The 26,256-nt window shown below is 41.2% G+C and overlaps 1 protein-coding gene across 1 annotated transcript in view; it reads left to right on the top strand.

Moving 5' to 3' along the window:
* Positions 1-1,334: 1,334 nt before the first annotated feature.
* Positions 1,335-26,256, top strand: part of SEC14L1 (SEC14 like lipid binding 1) — a 41,974-nt gene continuing 17,052 nt past the window's right edge. Inside the window, exons 1-3 of the mRNA XM_041486541.1 lie at positions 1,335-1,400; positions 23,308-23,457; positions 23,858-23,989. Of these exons, the coding sequence (XP_041342475.1) occupies positions 1,338-1,400; positions 23,308-23,457; positions 23,858-23,989 (345 nt within the window). The 5' untranslated portion in view covers positions 1,335-1,337. The remainder of the gene's footprint in view (positions 1,401-23,307; positions 23,458-23,857; positions 23,990-26,256) is intronic.

Raw genomic sequence — 26,256 nt, 5'->3', positions numbered from 1 at the left:
GGGGAGCTCAGGGCTGTCACAGGTGTCCCGGATCCCTCCGGTAGAGCTCAGGGCTCTCACAGGTGTCCCGGATCCCTCCGGTAGAGCTCAGGGCTCTCACAGGTGTCCCGGATCCCTCCGGTAGAGCTCAGGGCTCTCACAGGTGTCCCCCCATCCCGTCCCCTCCCGGGATGTCCCGGTTCCGCCGCGGCGGGAGGAACGCGGAGTTTCTTTGTTGTGTAACTCTTTTTGTCCGGGGATTAGAGAGGGTTTGCGGCTGTTTGTGCTGATTCAGGTGGGTTTTTTTTTTAAAAGAAAAATTGCGGGGTAGTCATGGGTAAATTCTTCTCGGGGCTGGGATGCCGGAGAACTTTCCCGTGGCTCGGGGGGTTGTTCTTGGCTCCGGCCGGGGCCGGCGAGCCGCGCTGCCCCAGCTCCGGGGCCGGGAGCGCTCCCGCAGCGCCTTCCGGACAGAAAAGCGAAGCGAACTTGCTGTAGCAAACCCGTTTCTCGCTAAAATGAGGCTGGCTCGCAGCCCGCCGTTCATATGCGAGTGCTGCTGCCAGGATTTTTCAATAAACGTAATTGCAGTCGAGAGAGTTCGGGTCAGGCACTTTGCTGGGTAGTGCAGGCACGAAGCCTTTGGAGTAATTCCTCTCCGTGTTGCCAGTGATTCTTTTCTGGCTGCATAGTGGAATTTTTTCTCGAAGTTTTTTTCCCCAGCTATCTCATAAGTTTTCCTCAAAAGTTTCAATTTATTTTTTTTTTGAGATGATCAAGGAATGCCGTTGATCCAGCAGTGTGCTTTTATAATCCATTTTCTTTCCTTCTTTCTGCACACAAGCATTTTAACACTTATTTTTTTAACCTCTTTTTGTGCTTTCTGTATTTCTTTTTTGTATTTTTTTATTTTTTCCCCAGTCCCTGCTCTGAGCAGGGCAGCCCACATACCATGCTGGGGGACTGGGAAATGCTTCTCTGCCTGTCGCTGGGATGTGTCAGTGTTTGGTTCTCAGCAGCAGCACAGGAAGTGTCACCATCCTGACAAAGAGTCATAAAATATGTTGGAGATTTGTTACTAAAAGTGGACTGAAAATGTGCTAATTTTGTCTTGTCTTTGGAAGAAATGATAAGTCATTTCTGACAGAAATATATATATATATAGATAGCTTTTCAGGGCCCCTGTTGGGTCTTAAAAAAGGTTGTCAGGGAATTGTGAAGGATTTCCTGTGGAATTGCTAGCGTGGTACCACGCACAGACTAATTGTAAGAGAAAATTGAAAATGGCTTCCTACGTCTGACAGATGGTTTTAAAAATTTCTTTTTCAGGTTTGAGTTGATCTCACTAAACTGCAGCCATGGTTCAGAAGTACCAGTCCCCCGTACGGGTGTATAAACACCCTTTTGAGTTAATTATGGCTGTAAGTATTAATTTTTGCTATAATTTCTTTCTTGACAGTTCCTTGTGTTGCTGAGTGCTTGCTGGGCGTTGTTTGGTAGATACTGTAGAACATACAAAGCTGAAAACAAAATGCAAAATATGAGAGCTGTGTGTTTCAATGGTTTCTTCTCTGCCTAGAGTATTTTCTTAACAGAATGTGCTCCCCTTTTCTGCCAAAGTTTAGGTAGTGTTTACAGATGCATTTGAAAGTTAGAGCAAAAGTAGGATTGGAGTGTGCTGGGAGTTGATTACTGGGGGCAGACTCTTCTAGAACAGGAAGAAATGTCATGTACACTGATTAAAACATTGTTATGGTTGTGTCTTCATCAGTGTAGAGTTTATAGGATTGGAGAGCACAGAGGAAGCCATGAAAGCAAGGATATGCCTGAATGAAAAGGAAGAAAGGACACTGGGAGCATTTTGAGGGAAGAAAAAACTTGATAGGGAGGCTAGAGAGATGAACAAAAAGCCTTTTGGATGCATGTTGCTAATTGGTGTGATAGTGGTACAAATAGTAATGGAAAAAAACCAGAAATTTAATTAGGTTCCTTTTTTTTTTTTTTTTCTTCTCTCTCCTTCCCTTTTCTTTCCTTTTAGAAAACAAGAGCAGAAGTAGGTATTTGACATTTTACAGTATATTCAGTTGAAACCACAGCTGTGGGGCTCTTATGAGTCACAGAGAGCAATTAATGAGCTTTTCCCTGATAAAAACAGTTAAAAGTGAACCGTAATCTAAATAATAATTGTTTGATTTCCCTTGCTGAAAATGCTGTGTTTAATGGCTTCAGAGGAGAGTTTAATAGTGTAAATATTTAGATAGATCACGTGGCTTGGAGTGCAGGGTTCCTTACAGAAGTGGTCCTGTGCAGTCACAGGGCAAGAAAGGATTAGATCACTCTCCAGGGAATACTTGCATTTCTTTTTATCTTACTCCTAAGGCTGCCTCCAGTGTTACACATGTAGGTCCTGCTCTTGCAGACACTTCAAGGCAGAGCTGTTATTTTGCTGAGCAGTGAAGAAGCCAACTGTGATATGTGCAAGGTCTTTTATGACTTCAGTAGCTCTGACAGCTGGGCTTCAGGTGGTGTCTCAGTGAAATTTGATGGTGTCTGTAACTTCAGCCTTCAGTGAAGTTATACTGGCTCTTAGATCAATCAGCCAAAATTAGTTTCTTAAATGAAATTCCCTGGCTGTTTGCTAAACTGATGAGTCTTTACCTTGCTGCTGAACTGAAGGCAAAAATTCTTCCTGAGTTATTTCTTCAAGGATGTTTTGAGTCAAAATGCTGATATCAGAATTGTCCACAATGCTTTGCTGGGTGTAATTAGAAACACTTCTGGCTATTAGTATTAACTGAGAGTTCTCAAACTGTTCTGTGTCTTGGGGATAATATCTGAAGAATAGTAGTTAACAAATATAAAGTCTTCTCTTACATTAAAACTTTTCTTTAGAAAGCAAGAGACTATAGTAGGTATGCAACTGGAATAAAATAACAGTTAAAAATTAAAAGTGAACTAAGAGAAGAAGAGTGCTTATGAAAAGGAACAGCCAAACAGGATCCTTTCTGAGACTGGAAGTTTAGCTGAGCAATAATACATCTGATTTATTTAGTCTGTGTCAGAACAGTGGGTTATCACTTGTACTTGTTCAGAATGTGAGCACTGGATGAGCATCCTCCCCCTGCCATGTTGCTGCTGTTACTGATTTTTACAACTTGTAAAATTCCTGCTGGTGATCCATCAAAACTGTCCATGCATTTCTGAAGTGTGTGGAGGAGTCCATGAGCCAAATTCCGTGAGGAATATAAACAATATATGTAAGCTTGATGCTTTTTGTTACTGTTTTGTTACTGGTTTGTTTCCTCTTGGTTGAACAGTGATTGCATAAGTTGATGAAGTGTTTCTGGGAGGAATACTTGTGTCAAATTCTGTGCTCGCTAAAGTGAAAGCACTACATTGCATATTCTCAACACAAAGAAGTGCTATAATGTTATTTTAACAGTGCCAGCAGCTCTTCTGAAGCGAGGAACAGCCTGGCATATATCAGGCTTGAATTTAAAGCACCCAAGAAATGACTTAACATTGTGTTGTGTCTTTGACCCTCTTTTATTTGCACCCAGCCCTTGAGAGAATGTGTCCTCAAATAGAGGTTTAAACCCACACCCAGAGATACTCATCTGTCAGTAAAAAATCTCTGGAGAAAACTTTGGTCAGTGTGGCAGCAGTGTTCTGCGTGCTGAGTGGTCTTAACAAAAATCACTGTTTCAAGCCTGCCTCTTGTGTGAGATCTCATCTTTGCGTTCAGGTGCTGAGTACTTTTAAAAATTTTATTTGGCCAATTGTCCTCCCTTCCCTGAGTGTTCTGTGGAACTCCAGAGGTAATTCTTTCTGTGGAGCAGTGATGAAGTTCACCAGTGTCAGTTAATCCCACGTGCACTGGGAAGATCCCCTGGATGATACGTGTTGCAATTGAATTGGAGCTCATTAAGTCAAACTAATATTTAGCCTTCAGATAGAGAAATCAGCATTAATTCTTCTGTTCTGGAAGGCACTGAGAGAATGCCACTTGCAGAGTGGGTCATTTGTAGTGCAAATTTCCGATCTGCCCACTTTCCCCTTCCTGGGTTTCCAAGAGGTACTTGAGGGAGAATGGAGCACAATCAGCATTCCATTCATGCAGCTCTAGTGTGCTCCCAGGGAACTTTGTTCTCTGCTAAGGGTGACTGCAGCTCTATATTAAGACAAAAAACTGAATGTAATTCCACTTTGATCTAAGCCATGATTGTCAAAGCAAAAGTGTTTTGCAGGCAGTTATAATATAAAGACTTCTAAAATAGACAAGAGTCAAAATTCTTTTCCTGAGTTAATTTGGTCTTGAAAATAAGTTTCTCTGTTATGCTTCCTCCATTGAAATCTAAAACTCATGTGTTGGACCCTAATATATCTCTATGACGATATCCTTAAGGCATGACCCCTTATCTCCCAGCTGGGGATTGGTGAGGAGCTGAGACTCAGACAGTTGGGGCATCCATGGCTTCAGAGCTTCCTACCTTCCCTCATCATTCAAGTCCAGCTGTGTAAAATCTAATATAAGCTACTTCCCTTGAAAATTTCCTTCTACTGGCAAGTTGTGTGTTTCCAGATAATGCTTGAGATGCAAATCTTTTAATGGAACTATTTCCTAAACTTGAAAAGATTCTAGAATCATAGGCTGGAAATTACCATGCTTTGGTCTGACACACCTAACCCAGGCCAGATGATTTCACCAAATAGTTTCCAAAGCTGACATGATGATTTTTGGCTGCTCTGTGGAATATCTGGCATAATTAACTTATTGGAATCTCTGTGTGTTAGTGGATATGTATTTAAAAAAGCACCCAGAGCAGCAGCTTGAACAGCTGTTCAGGAGACTGAACAGAATTTTGCTTCTCCTCCTGTTCAGAGTTTACGTAATGCTGGAAGCAGCTGAAATGTGGAAAAATGGCTGTTTACTTAGACTCACTTGTCAAGTTACCAAGGTTAAATATACTGGAGAAAAACTGAGAAGCTGCTTTTATAAAACTTCTAAAGATTACACATTCAATTTTTTAAATATTAGCTTAAAGAGGTTTACATTTAAAGTAATACAGGGACTTTGCTGAATAAGTAGTTCTTAATATTAAAAGGGAGTTAAGAACTTGAATCTTCCTTAACACACGAGGCTAAAATTAACTTTGGAGATTCGCAGCTCATTTTCAGTCTGACATGCTTTAGATAATTCCCCTTGAGTTTAATTTCCTAAGTAAATTTAAATAATGAATAATCACTTGCAATGGCATTTCAAGGGTGGAATTTATGTAAATGGAAAATAAATAAGATGTTTGAAAAAGCACAGATTGGATTGAACCATTGACCAGTGGGATTTTTCTTTTTAAGTTTCTGAAAGCTCTGTGGAAAATGTATTGCTCTTCAGCCCATTTCAAAAATGTCCTATTTACAGTCAAAAATACTTAGTTTCAGAAATAATGTGAATTTTTAAAAATCTGTCTCACATTTTGCCACTGTTCTGATGGAATATCTGGACTATCTCAAGCATGAATCTTTCTTAGTAAGTACAATGTGTAGTGCCTTTGATTATATTATCATTTTAACAGTTCAAATTTGCTGCTTTTGGACATCAGTCTGGCTTTATAGATTTAAAAAGTAGTTCTTAAGGTGTATCTCATGAATTAAAGTATCCCTAAATTACAGATAAGTAATAAGATTGTAAATGAGATAAATATGCTTCAGTGATAAGAGTAGATTAGAAAAAAAATTATCTGTTTTTCCAGATTGACAAATCAAAGTATAATCCCTTGATCTAGGTTGCAATGAGCTTCCTGATCAGCAGTACATTATTATTTCACTATAAAAGTTATTACTTTGAAAAGTCATTTAAAAAAAATTCAAACTGTATCAATCTAAGTGCCAGACCTGCTCATAAACAGGCCATTTTTATTCCTTCCAGTCTCATTTTGTTTTCCTGGAAAAAATGCATTTCACACATCATGTGAACGGGATTGAGAGGCTGCTGAGTAAAAGGAAGCTCTTCTGCAAGTGCTTTTGAGAGCACAAAGTAGGCTTTAAATAGATAGAGAAGTATTTTATTCCCCTGATGCAGCGTCCTTTGCTGAGAATTTGTCCTGGGTACTTAAATCCTGGGGAAGGGAATAAACTTGAGTGTCTGCTCCCAAAACCTCTAAACTGTTTTCCCTTCTGCTGTAGAACTCCCAGAGTCTCATCTGCTTTGCTTCCTGGCTTTGTTGAAAACTCAGCCTTATTTTCTGTTGGAAATGTTTTGGTAAAGCTGTGGTGGAGCAGAGCCTTGTGTGGAATTTCTGAGTTTATATTAAATGCCTGCAGTTTCACTGCTGGTTGATGATGGTGGTGGTTCCTGTGTTACACACGGTGTAAGAAGAAATGATTATTTGACCACTTGTTTGGAATGAGCTGTGGGTAGCAAATGGGAGAGTTCACTTAAGCACTATGGAAAAATATTGACTTAGCAGCCTGCTAACAGTGCAATTTGTGTGTTATTTTGTGTTATTTTGTGACCTGCTTAGCTATTTCCATGCTTGGTTTCCTGGTTTGTTTTTTTTTTTTTGGTTTGGTTTTTTTGGGGGCAAACACATGACCTGACTGTAGCTAACAGCTGCAGTTCTCTTGTTCCAAAAGCTTTGAGTCAGTTTTTAACAAGTCCTTTACGCTTTAAAGGCTAAGCCACCACTACTGTCGCACTCTGAAAGGTGTCAGAGAAAGGAAAATATGTATCAAAACAATTCTTGTGTTTTGTTCTGAAAGCACTCCAGGCTTTTCACCCCTGCAGGTAGGTGTTTTAGCTCTGCTGTGAAGTGCTCCTCCAGGATCTGTTGATCCAGCCAAGTGATGTTGCCTTTGAGTTAAAACTCCTAAATATGTGGGAATTTGGCAGAAAAGAAGTGGTTACACATCCTGCAGAGTCCTGGACGCTCAGGGTTCTACAGTTACAGTCTGGAGAAGGTACAATAACTTCATGCTCATAGTCTAATGTGTGGTTAGACAGTAAGAAACATGTGTAAAAGCCTTCAAAACCTTGTGGGAAAGAGATAGGGTGAATTTTTTTTGGGATTGATTAAGAAAACATATCCAGTGAGAAGCCAGAGGTTGCTTAGAGATCAGAATGAGGTATTTCCATATTCCTTGGGCACTCTGTGCTGCCAAAGGACTTCCCATAAATCACTTTCAGTCAGAGTCCAGAATCTGGAACCCAGAATTGAGGGTTTTTTTGTTGTAACCAGGACTGCTTTTGCTTTGAACTTGGTTTGGAGTCAAACTGTTCCTGGAGGGAGGCCAGTGATGGAATCTTTAAGCTCTTGCATTCTGAATGTAAAATGAATCTTCCGAGAATATGGAAGGAAAGCTGTTAATTAGCTCAAGTTGAAATTAATTACAGGTTGGTCTTAAATGGTCTATTTCCTTTTCTCCCAAGTGAATTTGCCTTCCATTTTTTTCATGTAGTTTAAAAATACTGTGCATGTATTCTAAATTAAGAACTAGGATGTTAAGCTGAATTATTTAATGGTTTATTTCGGTTTTGTGATAGAGTTAAGACAGGTCAGGTTAGCAGCTCATATAAAATATTAAGTAAGGCCTGTTACAGGTAGCTTAATAATTTGACTTTCTCACAGTCAAAGTGCAGCTGGTTTCAGCCATCACAGTCAGTCAGTGGTGTGTGAGATCAGAGCCCTGCCGAGGGCCCGCGCTGGTGGCAGCAGGGCTGGGAGGACAGCCTGGCATCCTCTGGGCTCCACTGCAGCGTGGACAGCACTGCCAGGAGAGCACAGGCCAGCAGTGAGCCCTCACTATTTGAGATCAGCTCTCAAGTTCTTGGCTTTTCTCTGCATCGCTTTTACTCAAGTCATGCTGATTTCAGCCCAGTTCACAGAGTTTTTCAGCTTGTGATTGATTCATGGCCTCTGTCTTCTAAGGGTCAGAGAAACATCACCAAAATGTGGTTTCCCATGGTAGCCGAGCTGATCCACCAGGCTGCTGCTCTTGCTTTCTTGCAAAATTGATCAGCAAGCCAGCCTAGGGACACGGGCTGTGCCAGAGCTGTCCTGGAAAAAAGGAAGATAAATTCCTTGTCAACCCCTTTTCCTCGCTGGGTGCCCTTAGGGCTGCTGAGCAGCCCCGTGGGAGCAGGTGCTCGTCCCCCCACGCTGTGGGTGAGCTGCTGGCAGCTGGCTGCAGGAAAGAGGAGTCAGCAGGGCATCTGTCACTGGGGTTGCACCCTGGGAGCCCTGGATTCTGTTGGGAAATAATTAGGGATCTGCAGTTTGAAAAATGCAGAAGCTGCTTGCTGTAACGCTAAATGAAGCGGTCACTAGAAACCTGATTCAGCAGTCTTCAGGTATTATTTAGCAGTGCAAAGTACTTGCACTTAATGGCTTGGAGTTGTGGATTCTGTGAGTTGCTTTGGCATAAAGGGGGCTCTGTCCTTGCTTCAGAAAAATGAAAGTTAAAAATTTCTATGTTGTATGCTGGAACAATCACAAGTGAATGGACTGGCTGTCTGTCTTGCCATGTATAAAACTTCACGTCTGAGCATTTTCTATTGTGTACTTCTCTTGGGTTTTACTTTTATTATAATTAGTTTTGGGTTCTATATATATGCAAATTTGAAAATAAAAATATCAGTGGGCTACCATCTTTAACTCTGGCAACAGCAGAGGGATTGTGGGAGGGAGCAAAGAGAAGCTACTCTTTTACATTAAAAATGAATTTTTATTTAAACTGTTTTAATTCTCAATTATCCATGTTTGGGCTCTCTTAAATTACTGTTTCAAGGTTTTGGCATGGTCAGATTGATGAAGTTAAATGTCTAAATCTGTGTGGTTATGGATTACTGGATAACTACAGCTGTTTTCATTTTGTTGGTATTTATGCTCTCATAACTTGAGTACAGATGCTTTTTGGAATATATGCAGATCAATTTGTGCAGGAGGTGAAAGCTGCACTGCAAACCTCACCATCTCAGCCTGTCTGATAACTTTCTGCCGTGCCTACTGCTGCTGTAATATTAGATCATATCGCTGTGACAACAATAGATGTCATTTTGTGAAAATGAGTATTTCCCTGGTGATGGTCAGGGTGGCGACGTGCCATTTAGAGTTGTTTGTGCCACAGCAGAAGGGAGCAGCTTCCTGATGAGAGCACTTCCTCTCATGTGTGCATTGTGTCCCTTCATTTAGTGTAAAATTCAAATGCCACAGACATTCGGTCCAGCTCAGGCAGCAGAAGCCTTTCCAGAGGATGGTTTCTTCAGGTTATTTCATTCAATATGTAAATTATACTGTATAATTTGCAAAACTCTCTTTGCTGTGCAATTCATTGGCTTGTAGATAAGTTCTTCATTACTGAATTCAAGGCACTATGAAATTACTTATTTCTATTGAAGTGATTCATGGTGTGTGTGGTGCAGCCACTGAGGTTGTAGTGAACAGGATTTAAAGCAATTTCACGTGAACTTGTTTGTTCTGTGTTGACTAAGCCAATTCATGCTTTTGTTTGCCTTTCTTTGCTGTAAAGGAGGGTGAAGAACAAAAAAGTGATTGTCTATAATCTCTGATTTTAATTTCTTTTTAGCAAAGAATCAAATGACTCTTGACTGTTTGTGTTTTTTTTATTATTGGCTTATCTTTTGAAGCTAGGTGGTGTTTTCTGTCTGTGTTTTATTGGGGAGCAGATGCAGGGGTGCAGAAGCTGTACCATGCCAGTGATGGATCTTGCACTGGTATTACCTGGTTATTGAGATCTGGACGATGAATTTGGATTTTTATTCTGTCTCTTAATGAGAAGCACACAACTGGATTGCACCATGAGGCCTCTCCTGCTAGTGCTGCCTTTCAGGAGTGGCCAAGGGCAGTATCTGCCTCCAGGGGAGAGGATAGGAATGAGATAAACATATGGTAACACTCTCTTAGGATAGTCTCATCCTCCAGCAATGTGTCTTGACAGCCCTTCTGGTCCAGAATGTGCCGTTGTCAGGAATAACATCTCATGTGCTTGATTTCTTGTGCTCCCAATCCTTTCTGGAGCCCAGTGAGCTCTGTGGTGACACCCTCCAGCAGGAGCTGGTGCTTCATGACACGCTCTGTCAAGAGATGGATGCTTTCCCTGGAGCCTGGCAGAGCTTGCTCAGCCTCACACCTCCTGCTCCTTGTGTCAGCAGAGGCAGCCCAGCCTGGCTCGGGCTCTCTGTGCTGCCTGCCCTCCCAGATCTGGCAGGTTCCTCCCTCAGGTCTTCAGTGACTCATTTTCATGGTGCTGGTCTTAGTTAGTTCAGTAGTTTATGATTTCACATGAGGAATTGCTGCTCTGTACTCTTGGTTTTCCACCATCAGTTTTTTTACCCTTTTGAGGGTCTCCTGATACATCAGACATGGATGGAAGGTGTTTTTTTGTTACACTTCTTAGCTTGAGGTAAATAGTGTGCAGGCTCCAGACCTATCATGCTGCATTTTGATGACATTCCATTGACATTAGTGAATCATCCAGACTTAATATGATGTACTTAAAACTTATTAATTGGTTTGCTTAACAGAATATGGCTGCTGTCTGCCTGGCAGTTGATATTTTGCTGGTCTGAAAGCCAAAACAAAGGCCTTGCTATTGCTATATATCTTGAATTTTGTGTTCTCCTGGTGAAGCTCACTGTCCTGGCAGTCTTGGAAGAGGGAAATTACTGGTGCAGTGCTTAGAGGCCAATTGCCTCTGGGCCAAATGAAAACCTGGTGGGTGAAGTCTGAGGCAATGAAGTCAAACCTGTTCCACTGAACCTTCATGAAGGGGGGGGAAAGTCTGGAGACTTTTTTCCTTGTGCTAGTACAAGTCTTTAACCTCTCAGGCAATGGTTTAATGAGGAATTCTGCGCCCACACTGTAGCAGTGCTGCAGTCATCCTGTCCTCCTCCACCACTCATAAATTAGATTTTGTCTGCACAGTAATAATTTTATTTAAAATAGCCTAACGTATTCCAGATGTTAATCACGTTGTAACAGACCTTCTTATTGAAAGTGTCTGTGATTCTAAGACCAAACAAGTGACGAATACTAATTATAGGACTCATAAAAGTGAGGCTTAAGAGTGGTACAATAGAGCAGCAAGGAATATTTGACAGCTCTAAAAATAGATCCTCAGTGGACACAGTGAGATTGCAGCTGAATTGTAAAAAACTGACTGCAGAGGAACCAGACACGCAATTTTGTTAACTGGAAAAGGAAAGGGGAAGCCAAGCACCAAATTCTGCTTTCAGTGTGACAATACCCCGTGCCTGTGAAATGCCTGTTGGCAACAGAGAATGTGCTTAAGATTGTTCAGCTGCTGTAGGACAAGGAATGGTAATTAAAAGAAACGGTAGGACAAGCTTAATCATTTACAGTTGTTTTTATGTTTGTCTCTTAAAAAATTCACAGGGAGATATGTTGCTGTGTTATGTAAAGGGCTGTGTATCACCAGTGTTGCAGAGAATTAGGAAGTGCTTGGGAATAGCTCACATTCCTCAGCAATCACATGTCGGTCTCCAGGCACTGAAGCTCTCCTGGCCTGTCGCCAGCCTTTGCTGTGATGCTCTTTTGGAGGTCAGCCTCTTCTCCAGAGTGCTTTAACCTTGAGCCAAAACAGCCGTGTCCTGTGCAATTGGGGTCAGAAGCCAAGTTTCCTCTCGGAGGAACTACTGAAGTTGACTTTAATTGCAGGGCACATTCTGTCAGACAAAGTGTTGTGCCCCGAGCTACGTGGCTTCTGGGCCAGACTGATTTCCATCTGTCTTGCTTGGAACACGGGCAGGGCAGGCATTTCTCCCTGAATATACAATAGTGTGGCAAATGCATTTGATACAAAGAAGTCACAGAGACATTGCAAGTCCATCTGGGATTTCTGTGGCCCCCACGAGGCCAGGTAAGATCTGTGTGTGTTGAAGAGCAGCTTGGAGCAGCCCAGCTGTGAAGTCTGTCCTTGATGTTCCACCTTCAGTCCAGACCAGAGCAATGTCAGTTGTTTTCTAACCAGCAATTTGATCTTGGTCTCTCAGTCATAAGCCAGCCTAACCTGAATGGTCAGGCTTTCCCAGCTTACTCCAAAGGAAAGGAAGATTAAAATTATTTTATTTGCATTCAGCGTGGTTGCTGGGTTTTCTGTCCTTAACCTTTTGTTTTTCTTGAGGAAGGAGTGGTACTTGCCCAGCTTCTCGTTTTAGAGGTTCGTGTTTCAGGACTGGGCAGAGGCTGCAGTTGAAGTTTGTCTTGCTCACTCTTCAGTGGAGGGGCACTTGGGCATTTTGGGCTCTCTGGACTTCCCAAAGGGAGGAAGAGACTTAATAATTCTCTTGTGTGTGCCTGGAAGGCAAAGTAGGTGCAACTTCAATTCCTACACAGGCTGTCCACTTTCTCCTCTGTCCTGCCCTCATATTAAGGTGTCTTCTGAAGATGGACATTTAGGTTCCCATATAATAATCGATTATTACACAATTCCACCTGTGCAAATTTATTTAAGAAACCACAGATGACTCAGATCTGTTTTAAAGTAATCACTCTTCAAATTAAAATCATGTTGAGGCATGTCTGTGGTTATTGAAGATAATCTTTTACAGACAGAAGATGGAATGTTAACCCTTTTCTTCAGCTTGTATCCTTTATCCCCAATTTGTTCTACCTGCTGAGTTGGTGTACCTTTTGCCATCAAAACTTTGAATAAAATTGCATTAAATCATCAAAAGTTTAATTTTTACCTGGAAGAAGATGGAATCTCTGTGTGTAGCAGAGTGGTTTTCAAGCAGCCATGAGCCAGTTCCCTCTCAGTGTCATTCCATGCAACGTGAGGCCACTGTAATTTTGCTGGTAAAACTTCTCTGAGCACTTTTCTGAAAAGAAAATGCCCAGATGTTGAATGGGAAAGGGAGCACTGAGGGGGATAGAGTAGAAAGAGCCTGCATGAGTGGCTTAACTGGTCCCAGCCCTGATGAGAATTGAGGTTTCTGTGTCTGGCTGTTTCTTTCTGGTGCAGAAAGAGGCTCTTTGCTTGCTCTGCTAAGTTGGTGACCACAGCTGAATAACTCAACAGTGAACTACCAGTAAAATTCCACTTACCTAGAACAGAACCTGTTCTGAATCTCCTGCTTTATTTATGAGGCCTAAATTATTTTAATGAAATATTAAAGTATTAAAATAACTTCAGGCATGCTTGAAAACCCTGAACACCAAGGCTGAGATTCTTTAGCTCTGTAGACAACACATTTATGCTGCCATACAGAGGACGTTTGCTGCAGACCTTTCTGTCCCTCAGAAACTCCTTTTTTTGCTCCTGCTTTTTGCCTTTGATTCTATCCCCTTCCTCGCTTTTGGGTTTGGGCAGTCTTAAGTGAATCTGTGCTTTTTTTAGTATAACTCAGATTTGTCAAGAATGCTTAATGAACATTTACTGTCAAGTATTTCCTTGGACAGGTTGAGAGTTTTACTGATAGTTGCAAGTGCTGTCTAAATGGAGCATTTTCTCAATAAGCTGCCTCTGAAATCCTTTTGATTTCTGGTTTCTGTGCTGGTAGAAAAAATAAGGACTTCTTTGCTTCACATTTACTGTGCAGAGAATGTAATCTAGAACTCTGAAATGTGTGTAAACTTTTTAAATCACTACAAGGAAATGTGCTTTTTTCCCCCTGAAATTGTTACTATCTTTTTGATAGTAGGCAGGGTTTCATGTCTGCTGTAATTTAGCAGCAGTAGAAAATCAGTTCTAAATCCTGTTCCTGAAAGTGATACTAATATGCATAATCCTATCTAGTTGATTCTTAGCCTGAATTTCTCCAAAACATTCTGTGCAACAGCTACCAGAGGTGAATTTGTTGTCCTGTGATTGACAACTGAGATAATGTCCCAGCATCCTCACTGTTTGGGGTCATGTTTTGTGCAGTAAGAATGTTTTGGTTTCAGTAGGACTCCTGATACTTTGTCTGTGTGATGACCTCAAAGGAAAGTTTATACACAATGGGTACCAAATTTTGGGAAGATGGTGTGGATGCTGTGCTGGGTTTCCTTGGAGATCTGTCCAGTTTCGGTGACATTCTGCAATGACCTGGAGGGTGTCATGAGCAGTGTGCTATTTTCAGGGGTGGACTGGGCAGTGCTGGGTTAATGATTGGACTCAATGCTCTTAAAGTCTTTTCCAACTAGAATGAATTTATGATTCCAAGTGCATTCCACCTCATGGGACTCAAAGCCAGGTTACAAGAACTGGCCTGCAGGGTTTTGCCTTTAGGGCTATTTAAAATGCCAAGCTATGCATTTGGTCTGGATTTGGAATGTAATTAAAGCCAATAAGTGATCAGCACTGTAACCATGGAAATGCTGCCTGAACCACAGAGAGGAGCAGAAATGCCAGTATTTGTGTCTTGGTGCAGTTGCTTTCACTTGGAAGTGCTTTGTAGCAGTTTAACACATGAAAGGTCCTGCTATCAGAAATCCAGGGTGGTGTGTGATGTGTAAGCAGCACTCTGTGAGATGCAGTTCCCTTTATAACACCATTTCAGTGGTATTTCATGATTTTTGTGATTGGCTGTGTGTATCAGCTATGGTTTTGTCTGAAATTTAACATGAAGCCGTTCCTTTTGCACTGCTGAAGACTTGGAAGAGATTAAATAGGTGTGAAGTAGCCTGGATTGTGTCTGCAGAACTGTGTGGAGATAAAGCTCTGTCCTGAAAGGTTTTGCTTCCCCATGCATATCCCTGGTGTTCTGGATGAGTGGTGGTAAGTGCTGTTTGAAGCCAGGAACCGAGAAAAAATTGTCTCTACATTTTTATGGCCTCAGAGTAACTTAGTGGAGCCAAAGCACAGGGAGAACTTCTGTGCTGTTTCCTGTCTCCATAGAGATTTTTAATTTACTGAATCAAAGCCCTTCATACAAGATCACAAAGCAGTTATTGAATTTGAGTTTAGCCTGTATACTGGCTTATTTTGTAGTGGTTATGGGCAATGTCCTCATTGTTTTCAGGAATTTGCAGAATGGATGTGAAGCTGGGAGGTTTCTTGCTGTGTTTTTCTAGGATTTGAGCAGTAAATTGCCTGCTTGGTACATGGGTAGGGCTGTTAACCTGTTTGGTAGAACAAATAGATATTGTTTGTTCAGTGGTGACATCCACTGAAGACAAGATCACTTTTAACAGGTAGAGTCTATTTGAAACGTGCAAGAAACTTAACTGAGTATTTACTTAACTTGAAAGTACTGTGGGCTTCTAATACAGCTAAATGTAAAAATGGACAGAGCAGTCTTGCCCTCTTCTTTTTGTAGGAAGTAATAAAACCTGAGGCTTTATATAGTTAAGCTAGGGGTGAATTTAAATGTATTGGAATAAATCTGCTCATCCTTTCTTCCTCTTTCTTTATGGACATTCACAAGGCACAAGTGGGTTGTTCATAGTAATGCAGAGCCTGAAATCCTTTCCAGTGAAACCTGACTAAATCAAGAGAACCCCTTAAACACGTATAGGCACCAAGAGAAGTTGAGGACAAGTAGAGATTGCTTTTCTGTACACTTAATAAAACCATTTCTTCCATGCAGGACTCTTGAGTGACAGAGGAGATGTTGAGGGCAAGAATTAATGGCTATGGTAAATGCCAGGAAAAGAAATGTTTTCTTACTCACCTCATTTTCCTTAACTCCTGCTTTCATGGAGAATTTCTCAGGAATTTCATTTCCATTCCACAGAAGGAGAGGTGAGCTGAGGAAGCTTAATTTACTGGCTGCTAAACCAGTTACAATTTCAGATGCTTTCTTGAGACAAGGATACTGAAAAGAACAAGTCCTTGTAGCACTTCATGATTGAACAAGGCCCAAGGAAGCCCCGGTGGTGTTAATGAAAAGGTTTTGCTGTGACCTTCAGTGTTTGTTGGGTGTAAGAGCAGCTTAGAGCACAGGTTATTTAACTTCTGTGGGTGTTGGAAGCCCAGGGAGTGCCTAGAGACTGTGCAGGGTTCTGTAATGTCTGAGAGGTCAGGACTCATTCAGTGTGGGAAGTCTCTCCTGGATCTTCTGAGAAGAAGAGATGTAAACCTGGGCTGTAAATCTGAGCACCACTTCAGTGCAGTGTCATAAATACAGCATTTGAAGAATCTGAATATCATGCTGCAGTAAGTTTTTGAACCACTGACAATTTCTCTTCCCAGATAGTCAACCTGAAAGCTCTGATCTCTTCCTTGGAGAACATCCAAGGTTGTTTTCAAAGATTGCTTCTCTTGCTGTTTGAGAAATAATTAACCTTCAATTACAACTCATGAACAACATCTGTGCAAAGTAGATTCTTGTTAGTACTTGTCTGATTTGTATAATAATGTGTTTGTGTGGTCTATTAAAAAAAAAAAAGACAAACTCCAGAACTTCAAAACCAAAAAAAGCCATTGTAATTGTAGTCCAAGGATTTGATGCATAATTATATAAAACGTTTACAGCCTCCTTTATGAAAATTTTAGTCTAACTCCATTGTTTATGAACTTGAAGATGGGAATGTCCTTTGCACAGTAGAAGGAGCTGGGCCATTTTGGGCAATTACTTGGGAATGCTTTGCTTTGGAAGGCTGGATATGAGCAGCGCTGTAAACTTACACTCTTAATGCACTAAAGATCATTTAATTAGAAAGTTCCAGGTCACTTCTTACACTCATGTGGTAAACAGGAACTCTTTAGCATCTAAAACGGAGCAGAATGTTTGTCTTACCGATATTGACTTGTCCTATTGATTTTTTCCGTGTAACTTACAGAAGAGTTATTTATTTTATCTTGGGTACACTTAATAGCTATCATTAATACTGAGATGGCCAAATTTCATTGTACCAGGGAACAGAACAGAGGGTGAAGACAATCTATTGTGTTTTTGAATGACTTGTGCCATTCCAGGGTAAAATTGACTTTTTTGGACTGTAATGGAGGGAGGATACAAAAGAACAAAGTAAAATAAGGTCAGGATGCAGTTGTAGGAAAGTGTGATGGGGAGGAAGGAGAACTGTGCAGATTTTTTTTCCTGTGGCTTAGAGTAAGGGTCCACTCTCATTTGCCAGGAGAATGTCAGCTCTCGTTTTGGGAATGCTTTGGAATGCATCCCATCACACGGAGCAGCCGATGGAGCCAGCTCTCTGCTGCTCACACCCTGCCCAAGTACAGCTCTGCTTGGAAAGGCAGGATTTTCCTCTCTTCTGTGGAATTCTGCTCTGCATGGAGAATACATTTATTTTTCCTGTTGTAAAATGAATGTATTTAAACAAAAGTATATTTGAATGTGGGGCATTGGGATTTAGTTTCTCTTTCAACAAACCATGATGAAACAGAGCCTTCTTTTTTAATGAATGCTTGCTGCCTGCTTCATTTGTCATAATCCTTAAAATCTCTGCAGTAGCTCTCCTTCAGGTGAAGAGTTATAATTTTTAATTCAAATTGCTTCCACACAAGGTATTTCCTGATGTACTTTCTAATTGCTTACTCCAGTTCAGTGATAAATTGCTAAGCAAACATTTTGATTGTTGATCTTGCTCTGATAGCCAGCAGGTTCACCATTGGTGAATCTTGCTGGAAAAGCTATAGTGTTAGTTCTATTTAAGCACTTTTAAACACTTTTTTTAAAGCAGAAATTGCAATGTAAGGCTTAATTTTTTTTTTCCCTTTTAAAGTAAGTCATAGTGTTCTTTACACTCTGACTAGTCACATCTTGATGGCATAGACTGTGCTAAGATTTACAGAGAAGTCAAAGGACTGGTAAACAACCTCATATTTGTTGAGGACCAGAAATGGTACATAAAGGAAATTTTTGTTTTGATGGTACCCAGCCATTCACGGACAGGTCTGACCCTGCTGGGTTGTCTGTAGTCCCCACAAGCCTCAGCTGTGCTCTGTGTAACTAAAGCCTTCTCCATCTTTTCCACAGAGAGTTCTAGAACTGAGTGCCTGCCAAGCAGCCTTTGTTTCCCAGCAATAAGAGAATAACTCCTCTCTTTGTAAATGAGCTCGTTTAATGAGGTGAAAACACAACAGAGAGAAAAATCACTTAAGCCTCCTGAGCAAGGGCTGCTCTGAGGGAAGGTCACTGCAGCAAGCCAAGGGGAGCTGTGCTGCTGGGAGCAGAGCCTGCCTGGGACCCCCAACGTGTCCTTGGAGGACATGTCCTTGCAGAGCTGGCTTCCCAGGGGAGGCTCTTCCCAGAGAGCTGGCTACCCGTGTGTTAAAGATGTTTGTGCTTCCCCAACGTGCAGTTTGCTTCACGTTCCCTCTTCCCACTGCCTGGGAGTGTTACCTTCCCAAAAACCCTATTTGTGGAGCTCTTTGAGGTGTATCCACTGTAACCATCTGCTCTCTTGCATGCACGCCCCCGAGCCGATCACTCCCATGCGAGCTAGCATCCCTCAGAGCCACTGGCACTGAGATCACACTGCTTTGTTCAAGTCTCACGATTTTTATGCTGCTTTGAACGAGTGTCATGGTTTTTATACATATGTATGGATTGTGAAGGGAGTGATAGCTCTGAATAGCAGAACACAGGGCATGAAAAGTTATTTGCTGATCTGTGAGAGTTCATCCAGAATTGTTTATTTTCAAGTTCAGCTGCCTAGGATATGAAACCTCTTGGTTGCCCTGCCGTGGGTCAGTGCTTTTCCTATTGATCTGCAGTGCTCTAATGCAAGGGGAGGAAGGGATACAGTGCTCTGCAGGAATGATCAGGCTCCTGGAATGCCAGTGTGGAGCCAGGGCAGCACCCTGTTTGTGTGAGCCTTCTTGTTTCTTGTGTTCATGAATAATTCAGAAACCCCACACACTGGAAGTGGATAGGGGAGCACAGTGAACTTTGGTATGCACTTGCACGTTGGTACCCACACATGGTCAGGCTCTGCAGGCAGAAATTAAAATTAGCACTGAGTGCTGCAGATGAGATGGACTGCCAGGATGAATCTGTTCATGGCTTCTCTTGAGGTGCCCTTGGAGAATGTGGTGCTGCTCTTGCCATGCTGCTTGGCCAGTAATTTTGGACAGAAAGCATCAAAAAGAAATAAAACATCTTAACAGCTTGATTCATGCCATTAAGCTGTTAAAGCACTCAATATGCTTCATTTTCCAAATGGTAATTGAAATTCCTCTGTATTTCACCAGGTTAGAATTTCTGTTTGGAGGATTCACAACACAGCATAAGATTACTTGGAATTTTTTTTTTCCTCTTTAAAGTATACAAGTTAGTTTTGAGTCATTTAATGGAAATACTAAATAATCCCTGTCCTGCAAGGCAGGAGACTGGGAATATATTAATCTGGCCAGAGAAGTTGAGTAATTTATTTGCATGACTGACTGACTCTCCCTACTGAGGACTGAGCATATGCTTATTATCAAGGTATTTTATTAGCCCTAGGCATGGTTTGAGAAGCAAAAAGCCAGAAATGTTTGAAAAATAGGCTGGGGGTCATACCTAAGTGCTGTTTTAAAGGTGGTATTTTGAAAGGAACTTGTTATTCCTGATACTAGAATTCAGAATCTAAGGGCTGTGGCAGCAAATACAATTCCCTTGGCTATGAACAACGACTGCAATGGGTTTAAAATAGTCTGACTTCTGAATTGCTTTCATGTCTTCACACTCAGCTGAAATACTAGCAAGGATAAAAGTGGAATAAATCCTGTTATTTTGACTCTACTCTGAGCATGAGTTGCTAAGGGAAGCAGTTGGAAAAGCAGCTTTATTACAGTGCTATTTTGGTTGAAATTATGCTTGTCAGTGCTCTTGCTGTTAACATGCATTAAGAAAGTTAAATTTGTGGTTCAAGCTGCTTCACCAGACTGTGTTTTTCTTGATGCACAATGCAGCTTCTAATGGATCAGAGTACACAAATGTTGCAGAGGCTGGTGGGAAATGTAAAGGTACATTATTGAGGAACTGCAGAATTGCAGGCTCGAAATCACTTTTTGTGAGATCTGCACACAGGTGTCTCAGCCACAGAGGTGTTGTGACTTCATGTCAAGCCCAGCTTCAGAGTTTTGGGGATGAGCACATCTGTGCTTTTGCCTCGTGCTCAGTGTCAGTCTCCACACACCCTGTGTGTTAAATGTGACAGTGTCATGTCCTTGCAACACCATTCCTGGGTACACTTAGTGCTACAGCAGCAGCATTTCACTCCTGCATGGAGCCCTTCAGGATTTTCTGCAGCTGCTTCTCTTTTGAAGAACTAATTGTCTTTGATTGTATCTGTACAGTGAAATTGGAACACTCAGACAAAGGTGTAGAATATCTGATTTTATTTGTGAAGAGAGACCTATCTGTCCAGGTTTCACCACAATGCTGTCATACAAGGGAGGAGCAATATTTTATAATAAACTCTGCTTTATCAGCCTGCTGGAGGAACACTGCATAATGCAGTTCAGTTATTTCCTGTCTGCAGAGCTGGATTTGAGACAAAATTTCTGGTTCAAAACACTTCAATAACACAGCAAAATCCCTTCAGTTCTCTTGGAAAATAAAAGCAGTGTTTGATCTTTCTTTAATTTTCTCGTGCTCCTTGAACAGCTCCAGTCTTGGCCATGCACGTGCTGCTCTTACTCACGTGGCTCTTGCTGTGTTGTACCACAAATTACAGGTTTTCTTCATGTGCTGTGTTGGTTTGTGGTGAAAGATCTGTCAGTGTCCTGTAGCTTTTAGCAGCTTTTTCCTGCCCTCTCTGCACTGTGAAAGTGCAGTTTGTCCCTCGTGGAAGACACAGCCATGCTTGAATCAGTTTGAATTTTTTGATCCATGGTTTGGATCACCTTTTATTCCAACCAGGCTGTGCTGTGAAATGGTGCATTACAAGGATGTATTAGCAGTGGGACATAAAGAAATAAAAGCTGATTTAAGAGCCCAGTAAATTTGACTGTGAACAGTTTTCTGTGTGTATGTTCTTTAAGGAGAAAGAATCCTGAGTCGCTGCTAATCTCTTGGAAACCTTCAAGTACTTTTCTGTGAGCATTCAGCTTGCCAGCTTCTGGGCAGATAATTATTTAATTCTCTTCCAAATTGAACACATTCAATTCAGTCTTGCCATTTAAAACAACATATTCTTCTCGGGCATTTTTTTGTTCACCGTTCAGGAGCAGGTAAGGCTCTGAATTGCAAATGTTCACAGGGCAAACATGAAGTGTTTGGTGTACTAAGATGAGAAAAGTGTCAGTATGTGCAATGAAGGTGACTTGCAAAGGCTTTGGCATAAAGGGGGCTGTTCAGATGGGGAAAACTTGTCATCCAAAGGTAAAAAAGACCTCGAAAAAAGTGAGAAAGGTAGGTATCTAGTAGGTATCTATTTATTAGATACCTACTGCTCTTGCTCTCCTGACTATGAAATAATTGTAACGTAAGGTTACAGAATAAAAGCATTAAATGAAACTTATTAGATACCTACTGCTCTTGCTCTCCTGACTATGAAATAATTGTAACATAAGGTCCTCAAAATAAAAGCATTAAATGAAGGAATCTGAAAATGAGAAATGCTTCCAAATTCTGCTTCTTCTAGAAATGTTTTCTTTTTCTGACTTCATCTACAGTCATTGCAGTTCAAATAGGGATTAATTTATAAAGAATGCTGACACTTTTTCAGGGAGAGGGCTGAGATACTTGTGAGCAACTAAAATGTACAGCCTTCTGTCCAGAACAAGAGCCTTGTAAAAGAAATAAAGTTTCTTTGCCATACCAACAGGGCAAAAGAAACTTCTTATTCCATGTTAATAGGAGCCATCCTTGCTTTGTCTCGGAGCTGTGAAGCATTTTCTCCCCCAGTGCTGACTATTGTGTTACAGCAGCAATGCTCTGTCCCTGCTGTTGTGCACACATCTCTGAGCCCAGGAATGATTGCTGCTCTTCAGTCAAACCCAGCCAGCTGTGCTCAGATGAGCTCTGGAGCAGGGAATGTGTGTGACCCCTTCCCTGGCTGCACTTCTGCTGCCTTACACAGCAGCTTTATCAACTCAGGACACTCATGCTGCAAAAATGGTTTAAAAATGTGCACAAGGGAAAAAAGCTGACACTGTTTTAGTGCCTTACACCACTGTCACCATAGAAACACTGCCTTCAAACTAGGTTTGAACACTGGTAATAAACTGAAGTATTTTAATTGTTCTAAAGGGAGAATTAAGAGACCTTTTCTGTTCCAGCCCCACCATTGCATACTTTGTGCAGCTGCTGCTTGTTTTGTTCCCCACCCTCTCCCTGTTGGTGCTGCAGCTGTTGTCAGAGTAGTTGAAATATCCTAAAATGACAGAGTGGATATTTAACCTCTTTTAAAGATTTGTTTCATGATGCTCTCTCAGATTTACTTTATCTAAGTTTGCTTCTTCATTGGGACATCTTGCAAAATCCTACCTCTTCACCAAAGCCAGTGAGGTTCTGATAGTAGCAAAAATGAAGGAATTCACAATACGGAACGAAGGCTAAAGAATCACTGCTACCCATGAGGAAAAGAAAAAAAGCCAAAGAGAAGCCGAGATACATTAGAGACTGTGATAGAAAAAGAAAAAAATAAGACCTCTCTTGTATTCTCCAGCCACAGTGGTTTTAAAATCAAAATTCAACAAGTTTTCTTGTAGGAATAACACCCATTTTCCTCTTATTTGTTTTACTGATCCCAAATCCTTAAGTGTCCTGTCTATGTCTGATTTAATACCATCTTTTGTGTCTGTCAAGTGTTTAAGGGATGAAGTTATTTACGTGGCTGTGTTCTTTAATCAAAATCAAAGCTGTTGCTAGCTCTTCATTATTGCAAGAAGTTGTACATTTTCAGAAGTGTGAAATGAGCTCATTGTATTAAACTGACTGTTGTTGGACAAAACTGGGAACTGATAAACTGCAGTGAAATCATTAGGAACACTCTGTGCCCAGGGAGCTTGAGAGCTCTATTAGCTTAAGAAATAGCTTTTGAAATGTTTTTATTAGACCTTGGGGAGCTGTATGAAATCCCTCTAGACAGCTTGGTGAAACACCGGTAATTAGTAAGTGGGTTTTTTTAATCCAAGACATAATTGTTTTGTCTTGTGGTATTTTAGGACTGGGGGGCTGATTTTCCTGTTATCAAGGGGGTTGTCATGGTACAGAATGAATAACTTCCTTTCCAGAGGGAGGGGAGGAATGGGTTATTTTGTGTGGTTTAAAAACTGCCTTACTGGCAAGGAACATATTAATAAATGGATTGTTTGGAATGCACTGTGACTCTTTCAGCTGTGGTGTGGGTTCAGGAAGGCTCAGCCCCTTCCACGGAAGCTCTGAAGGGCATTGAACCTCCAAATGCTGGAGGAGCTCTGCACACCCTCAGGAATTAATGGTGATGATTGTTTGTTGTCTTTCCATCGTGACAGGCATATGAAAGAAGGTTTCCTACGTGCCCTCTGATCCCCATGTTTGTAGCCAGTGACACTGTAAACGAGTACAAGAGTGAGGATGGGGCCATCCACGTGATTGAGCGGCGCTGCAAGCTGGACATCGATGCACCACGGCTGCTGAAAAAGGTGATGAGCCTTGAAGTGCCTGGTTTGTGCTTCTGGATATCCCTTCACCTGAATACTGTGCTGTCTTGGTTTGAACAGACAGGTGTCTGCTAAGGAAGGGCAGGAGCCTCTCCTGAAATGGAAAATGTAAACCCCCTCCCACTGAATTACTATAATTTTGAAATTAAGGGGCTCTCAGGCAAAGATATGGCTGTAGAAATAACAGTTATTTACTAGGAAAATTAAAAAACTGCAAATGTAATAGTACAAACAGAAAGAACTACTGCCAGAGTCAGAGCAGGAGCTGAGCCCTGTGTGTCAGGGGTGCCCCAGCTCTGACAGAGGGGGACAGATAGGAACAGAATACCCCTATTTCCAACCTAGGACATGTACCTTTACAGAATCTGTGTCTCTTCCCCAGATTGCAGGAGTGGACTACGTCTACTTTGTCCAGAAGAATTCCCTGAACAGGCGAGAAAGGACTCTGCATATAGAAGCCTACAATGAAACCTTCTCTAACAGAGTCATCATTAATGAGCACTGCTCCTACACAGTGAGTAACAACAGGCCCTTGCTGGGGCTGCAGATGGAGCCAAGGCACTGTGCAGATCCCAGGACTCAAACAGAGCTTGGGTTGTTCCTGGCTTTTGCCTTGCAAGAAAATATAAGCAACATGTGGGAAATGAATTTGTAGAGAATGTATGCATCTGTATGCAAACCTTGAGATAAGAAATGCTGACTTAGAAATGCCATGGAATAAGACAGACATTGTTGAGAGAGAAATGGAACTAGAAACAAGTTTCAAAGGATGGCCTTGCAAATAAGACTGGATACTTCAGAGAAATAGCACTATGAAAGATGCATTGTAGTAGGACCCAAAAAGGGTAATTTTAGAGGTTTGGCTTTAAAGCATTTACAGCATTGTGTGGCAAAAGCTAATAGGCCAAGAAATGCTTATAATGCATCATAATTAAGAAATAGTTGGCTTCTGATTGTAATGGCATGAATTATAACATTTGTATTGTCTCACCCATCACTTGAGACTGAAAATAGAATAAAAGTTTTAAAAACACCTCTCAGTTACTCCATCTCCGGGTCAGAGAAGAGCTTAATCCAGCACCAGCACACTGCCCTGAGTGATAATTGTTAGTCTTAAATGTAATACACTTGCCTCAAAAACTGAGACATGTTTGGCACCCTCTTGCTTGAGCATCTTCTCAGAGAACAGAACACAACATAATTTGCTGTGTTTGACAGCTCTGTTTAGGCAAATCTGCTTTGTAGCAGCAGTGTGGGACTTGTTGAGGCTGTTGACACCCTGACAGAACTGCCAGAGGAAAGTTCAGCTGATTTGCCTTCTGCTCAGCTCACACAGGAGTTCACTGAGTCAGCTATGTGTTTTAACCTACCTTTTTTCATTGTTCTTGGTCTTCAGTGCAAATGTTGATGCAGAGGAGTCTGGTGGCAGGCCTGCTGCTCTGCTCTGGTCATGGTTTATTTCTGAATGGCTCAGCCCACCCTCATGGGCTCTTACAGCATGTACTGTAGCAGTAGAACTTCAAATTGGTGTTAAAGGTCAGATCAGAGCTAACAAATGTGACTGATTTATCTGCATTGTAGCACTCTTTCTAGGTCATAACATTTTCTGTTGTATTTAACCTGTGGTTAAAAGATCACTGGGTTCCAAACCCACTTGACACTATTATCTAGTATTTTTATAATTATTTCTGCTGTAACTTCCAGGGTAAATTTAAGAATACTCTTCCACTTAGCTGCAGTTTTTATGTGAAAGCTCTCTTTAAACAGGGGAAATGCTGTACAGAAAAGTGCATGTGGTAAATATGTACAAAACACAGCACTTCTCTATGCCCATTTGCTCTACTCAATTGAGAAATTAGGTAAATAAAAAACCTGGTTTTCAATGGAAGAATAAATTGTTTCTAAAAGTTCATTTTTATTAAAGGTGACTTATAACTGAATTTATGAAAATACAGGGAGAGTCTTAAATGATGTTATTATGAGTTGTACTTACTGAGGCTGTACAAGCTATTCTGGTACCTCTCATTCCCTAATGCAGAAACAGAAATTAAAGGTAAAAGAGTTTGGGTTTTTTTTCTGCAATTGTCTCCTCATAAAGTGTTGATCCTGTTCTTAGCCAAATTTAGCATGTTTTGAGGGGGAAGGGAACCCTAAGGCATCAGGCAAGTTACATGCTCAGAAATCCAGCCTTTTGTGGTGTTTTTTAATGACAAATTCAGAGCCCAGCCTAGAAATTGCTTGAACAAATCTCAATGGAAGAATAAATTGTTTCTAAAAGTTCATTTTTATTAAAGGTGACTTATAACTGAATTTATGAAAATACAGGGAGAGTCTTAAATGATGTTATTATGAGTTGTACTTACTGAGGCTGTACAAGCTATTCTGGTACCTCTCATTCCCTAATGCAGAAACAGAAATTGAAGGTAAAAGGGTTTGGTTTTTTTTTTTTTCTGCAATTGTCTCCTCATAAAGTTTTGATCCTGTTCTTAGCCAAATTTAGCATGTTTTGAGGGGGAAGGGAACCCTAAGGCATCAGGCAAGTTACATGCTCAGAAATCCAGCCTTTTGTGGTGTTTTTTAATGACAAATTCAGAGCCCAGCCTAGAAATTGCTTGAACAAATCTATTTCAGGTGAAGAGAGTTTCAAGAACAGCTTTTTTGTGACAGTATCAGCATCAGTCATTGAATTGTTTAGGTTGGAAATGCCCTTTAAAATTGAGTCCAACTAAAAGTCTGTTTCAGGATCATGTCAGTAAAGCGAGAGATAAGCTAAGAGGGAAG

The sequence above is a fragment of the Pyrgilauda ruficollis genome, unplaced genomic scaffold (assembly GCF_017590135.1).
Source record: "Pyrgilauda ruficollis isolate IOZ18807 unplaced genomic scaffold, ASM1759013v1 scaffold77, whole genome shotgun sequence".
NCBI lineage: Eukaryota > Metazoa > Chordata > Aves > Passeriformes > Passeridae > Pyrgilauda > Pyrgilauda ruficollis.
This window is presented reverse-complemented; position numbering and strand designations above follow the sequence as displayed.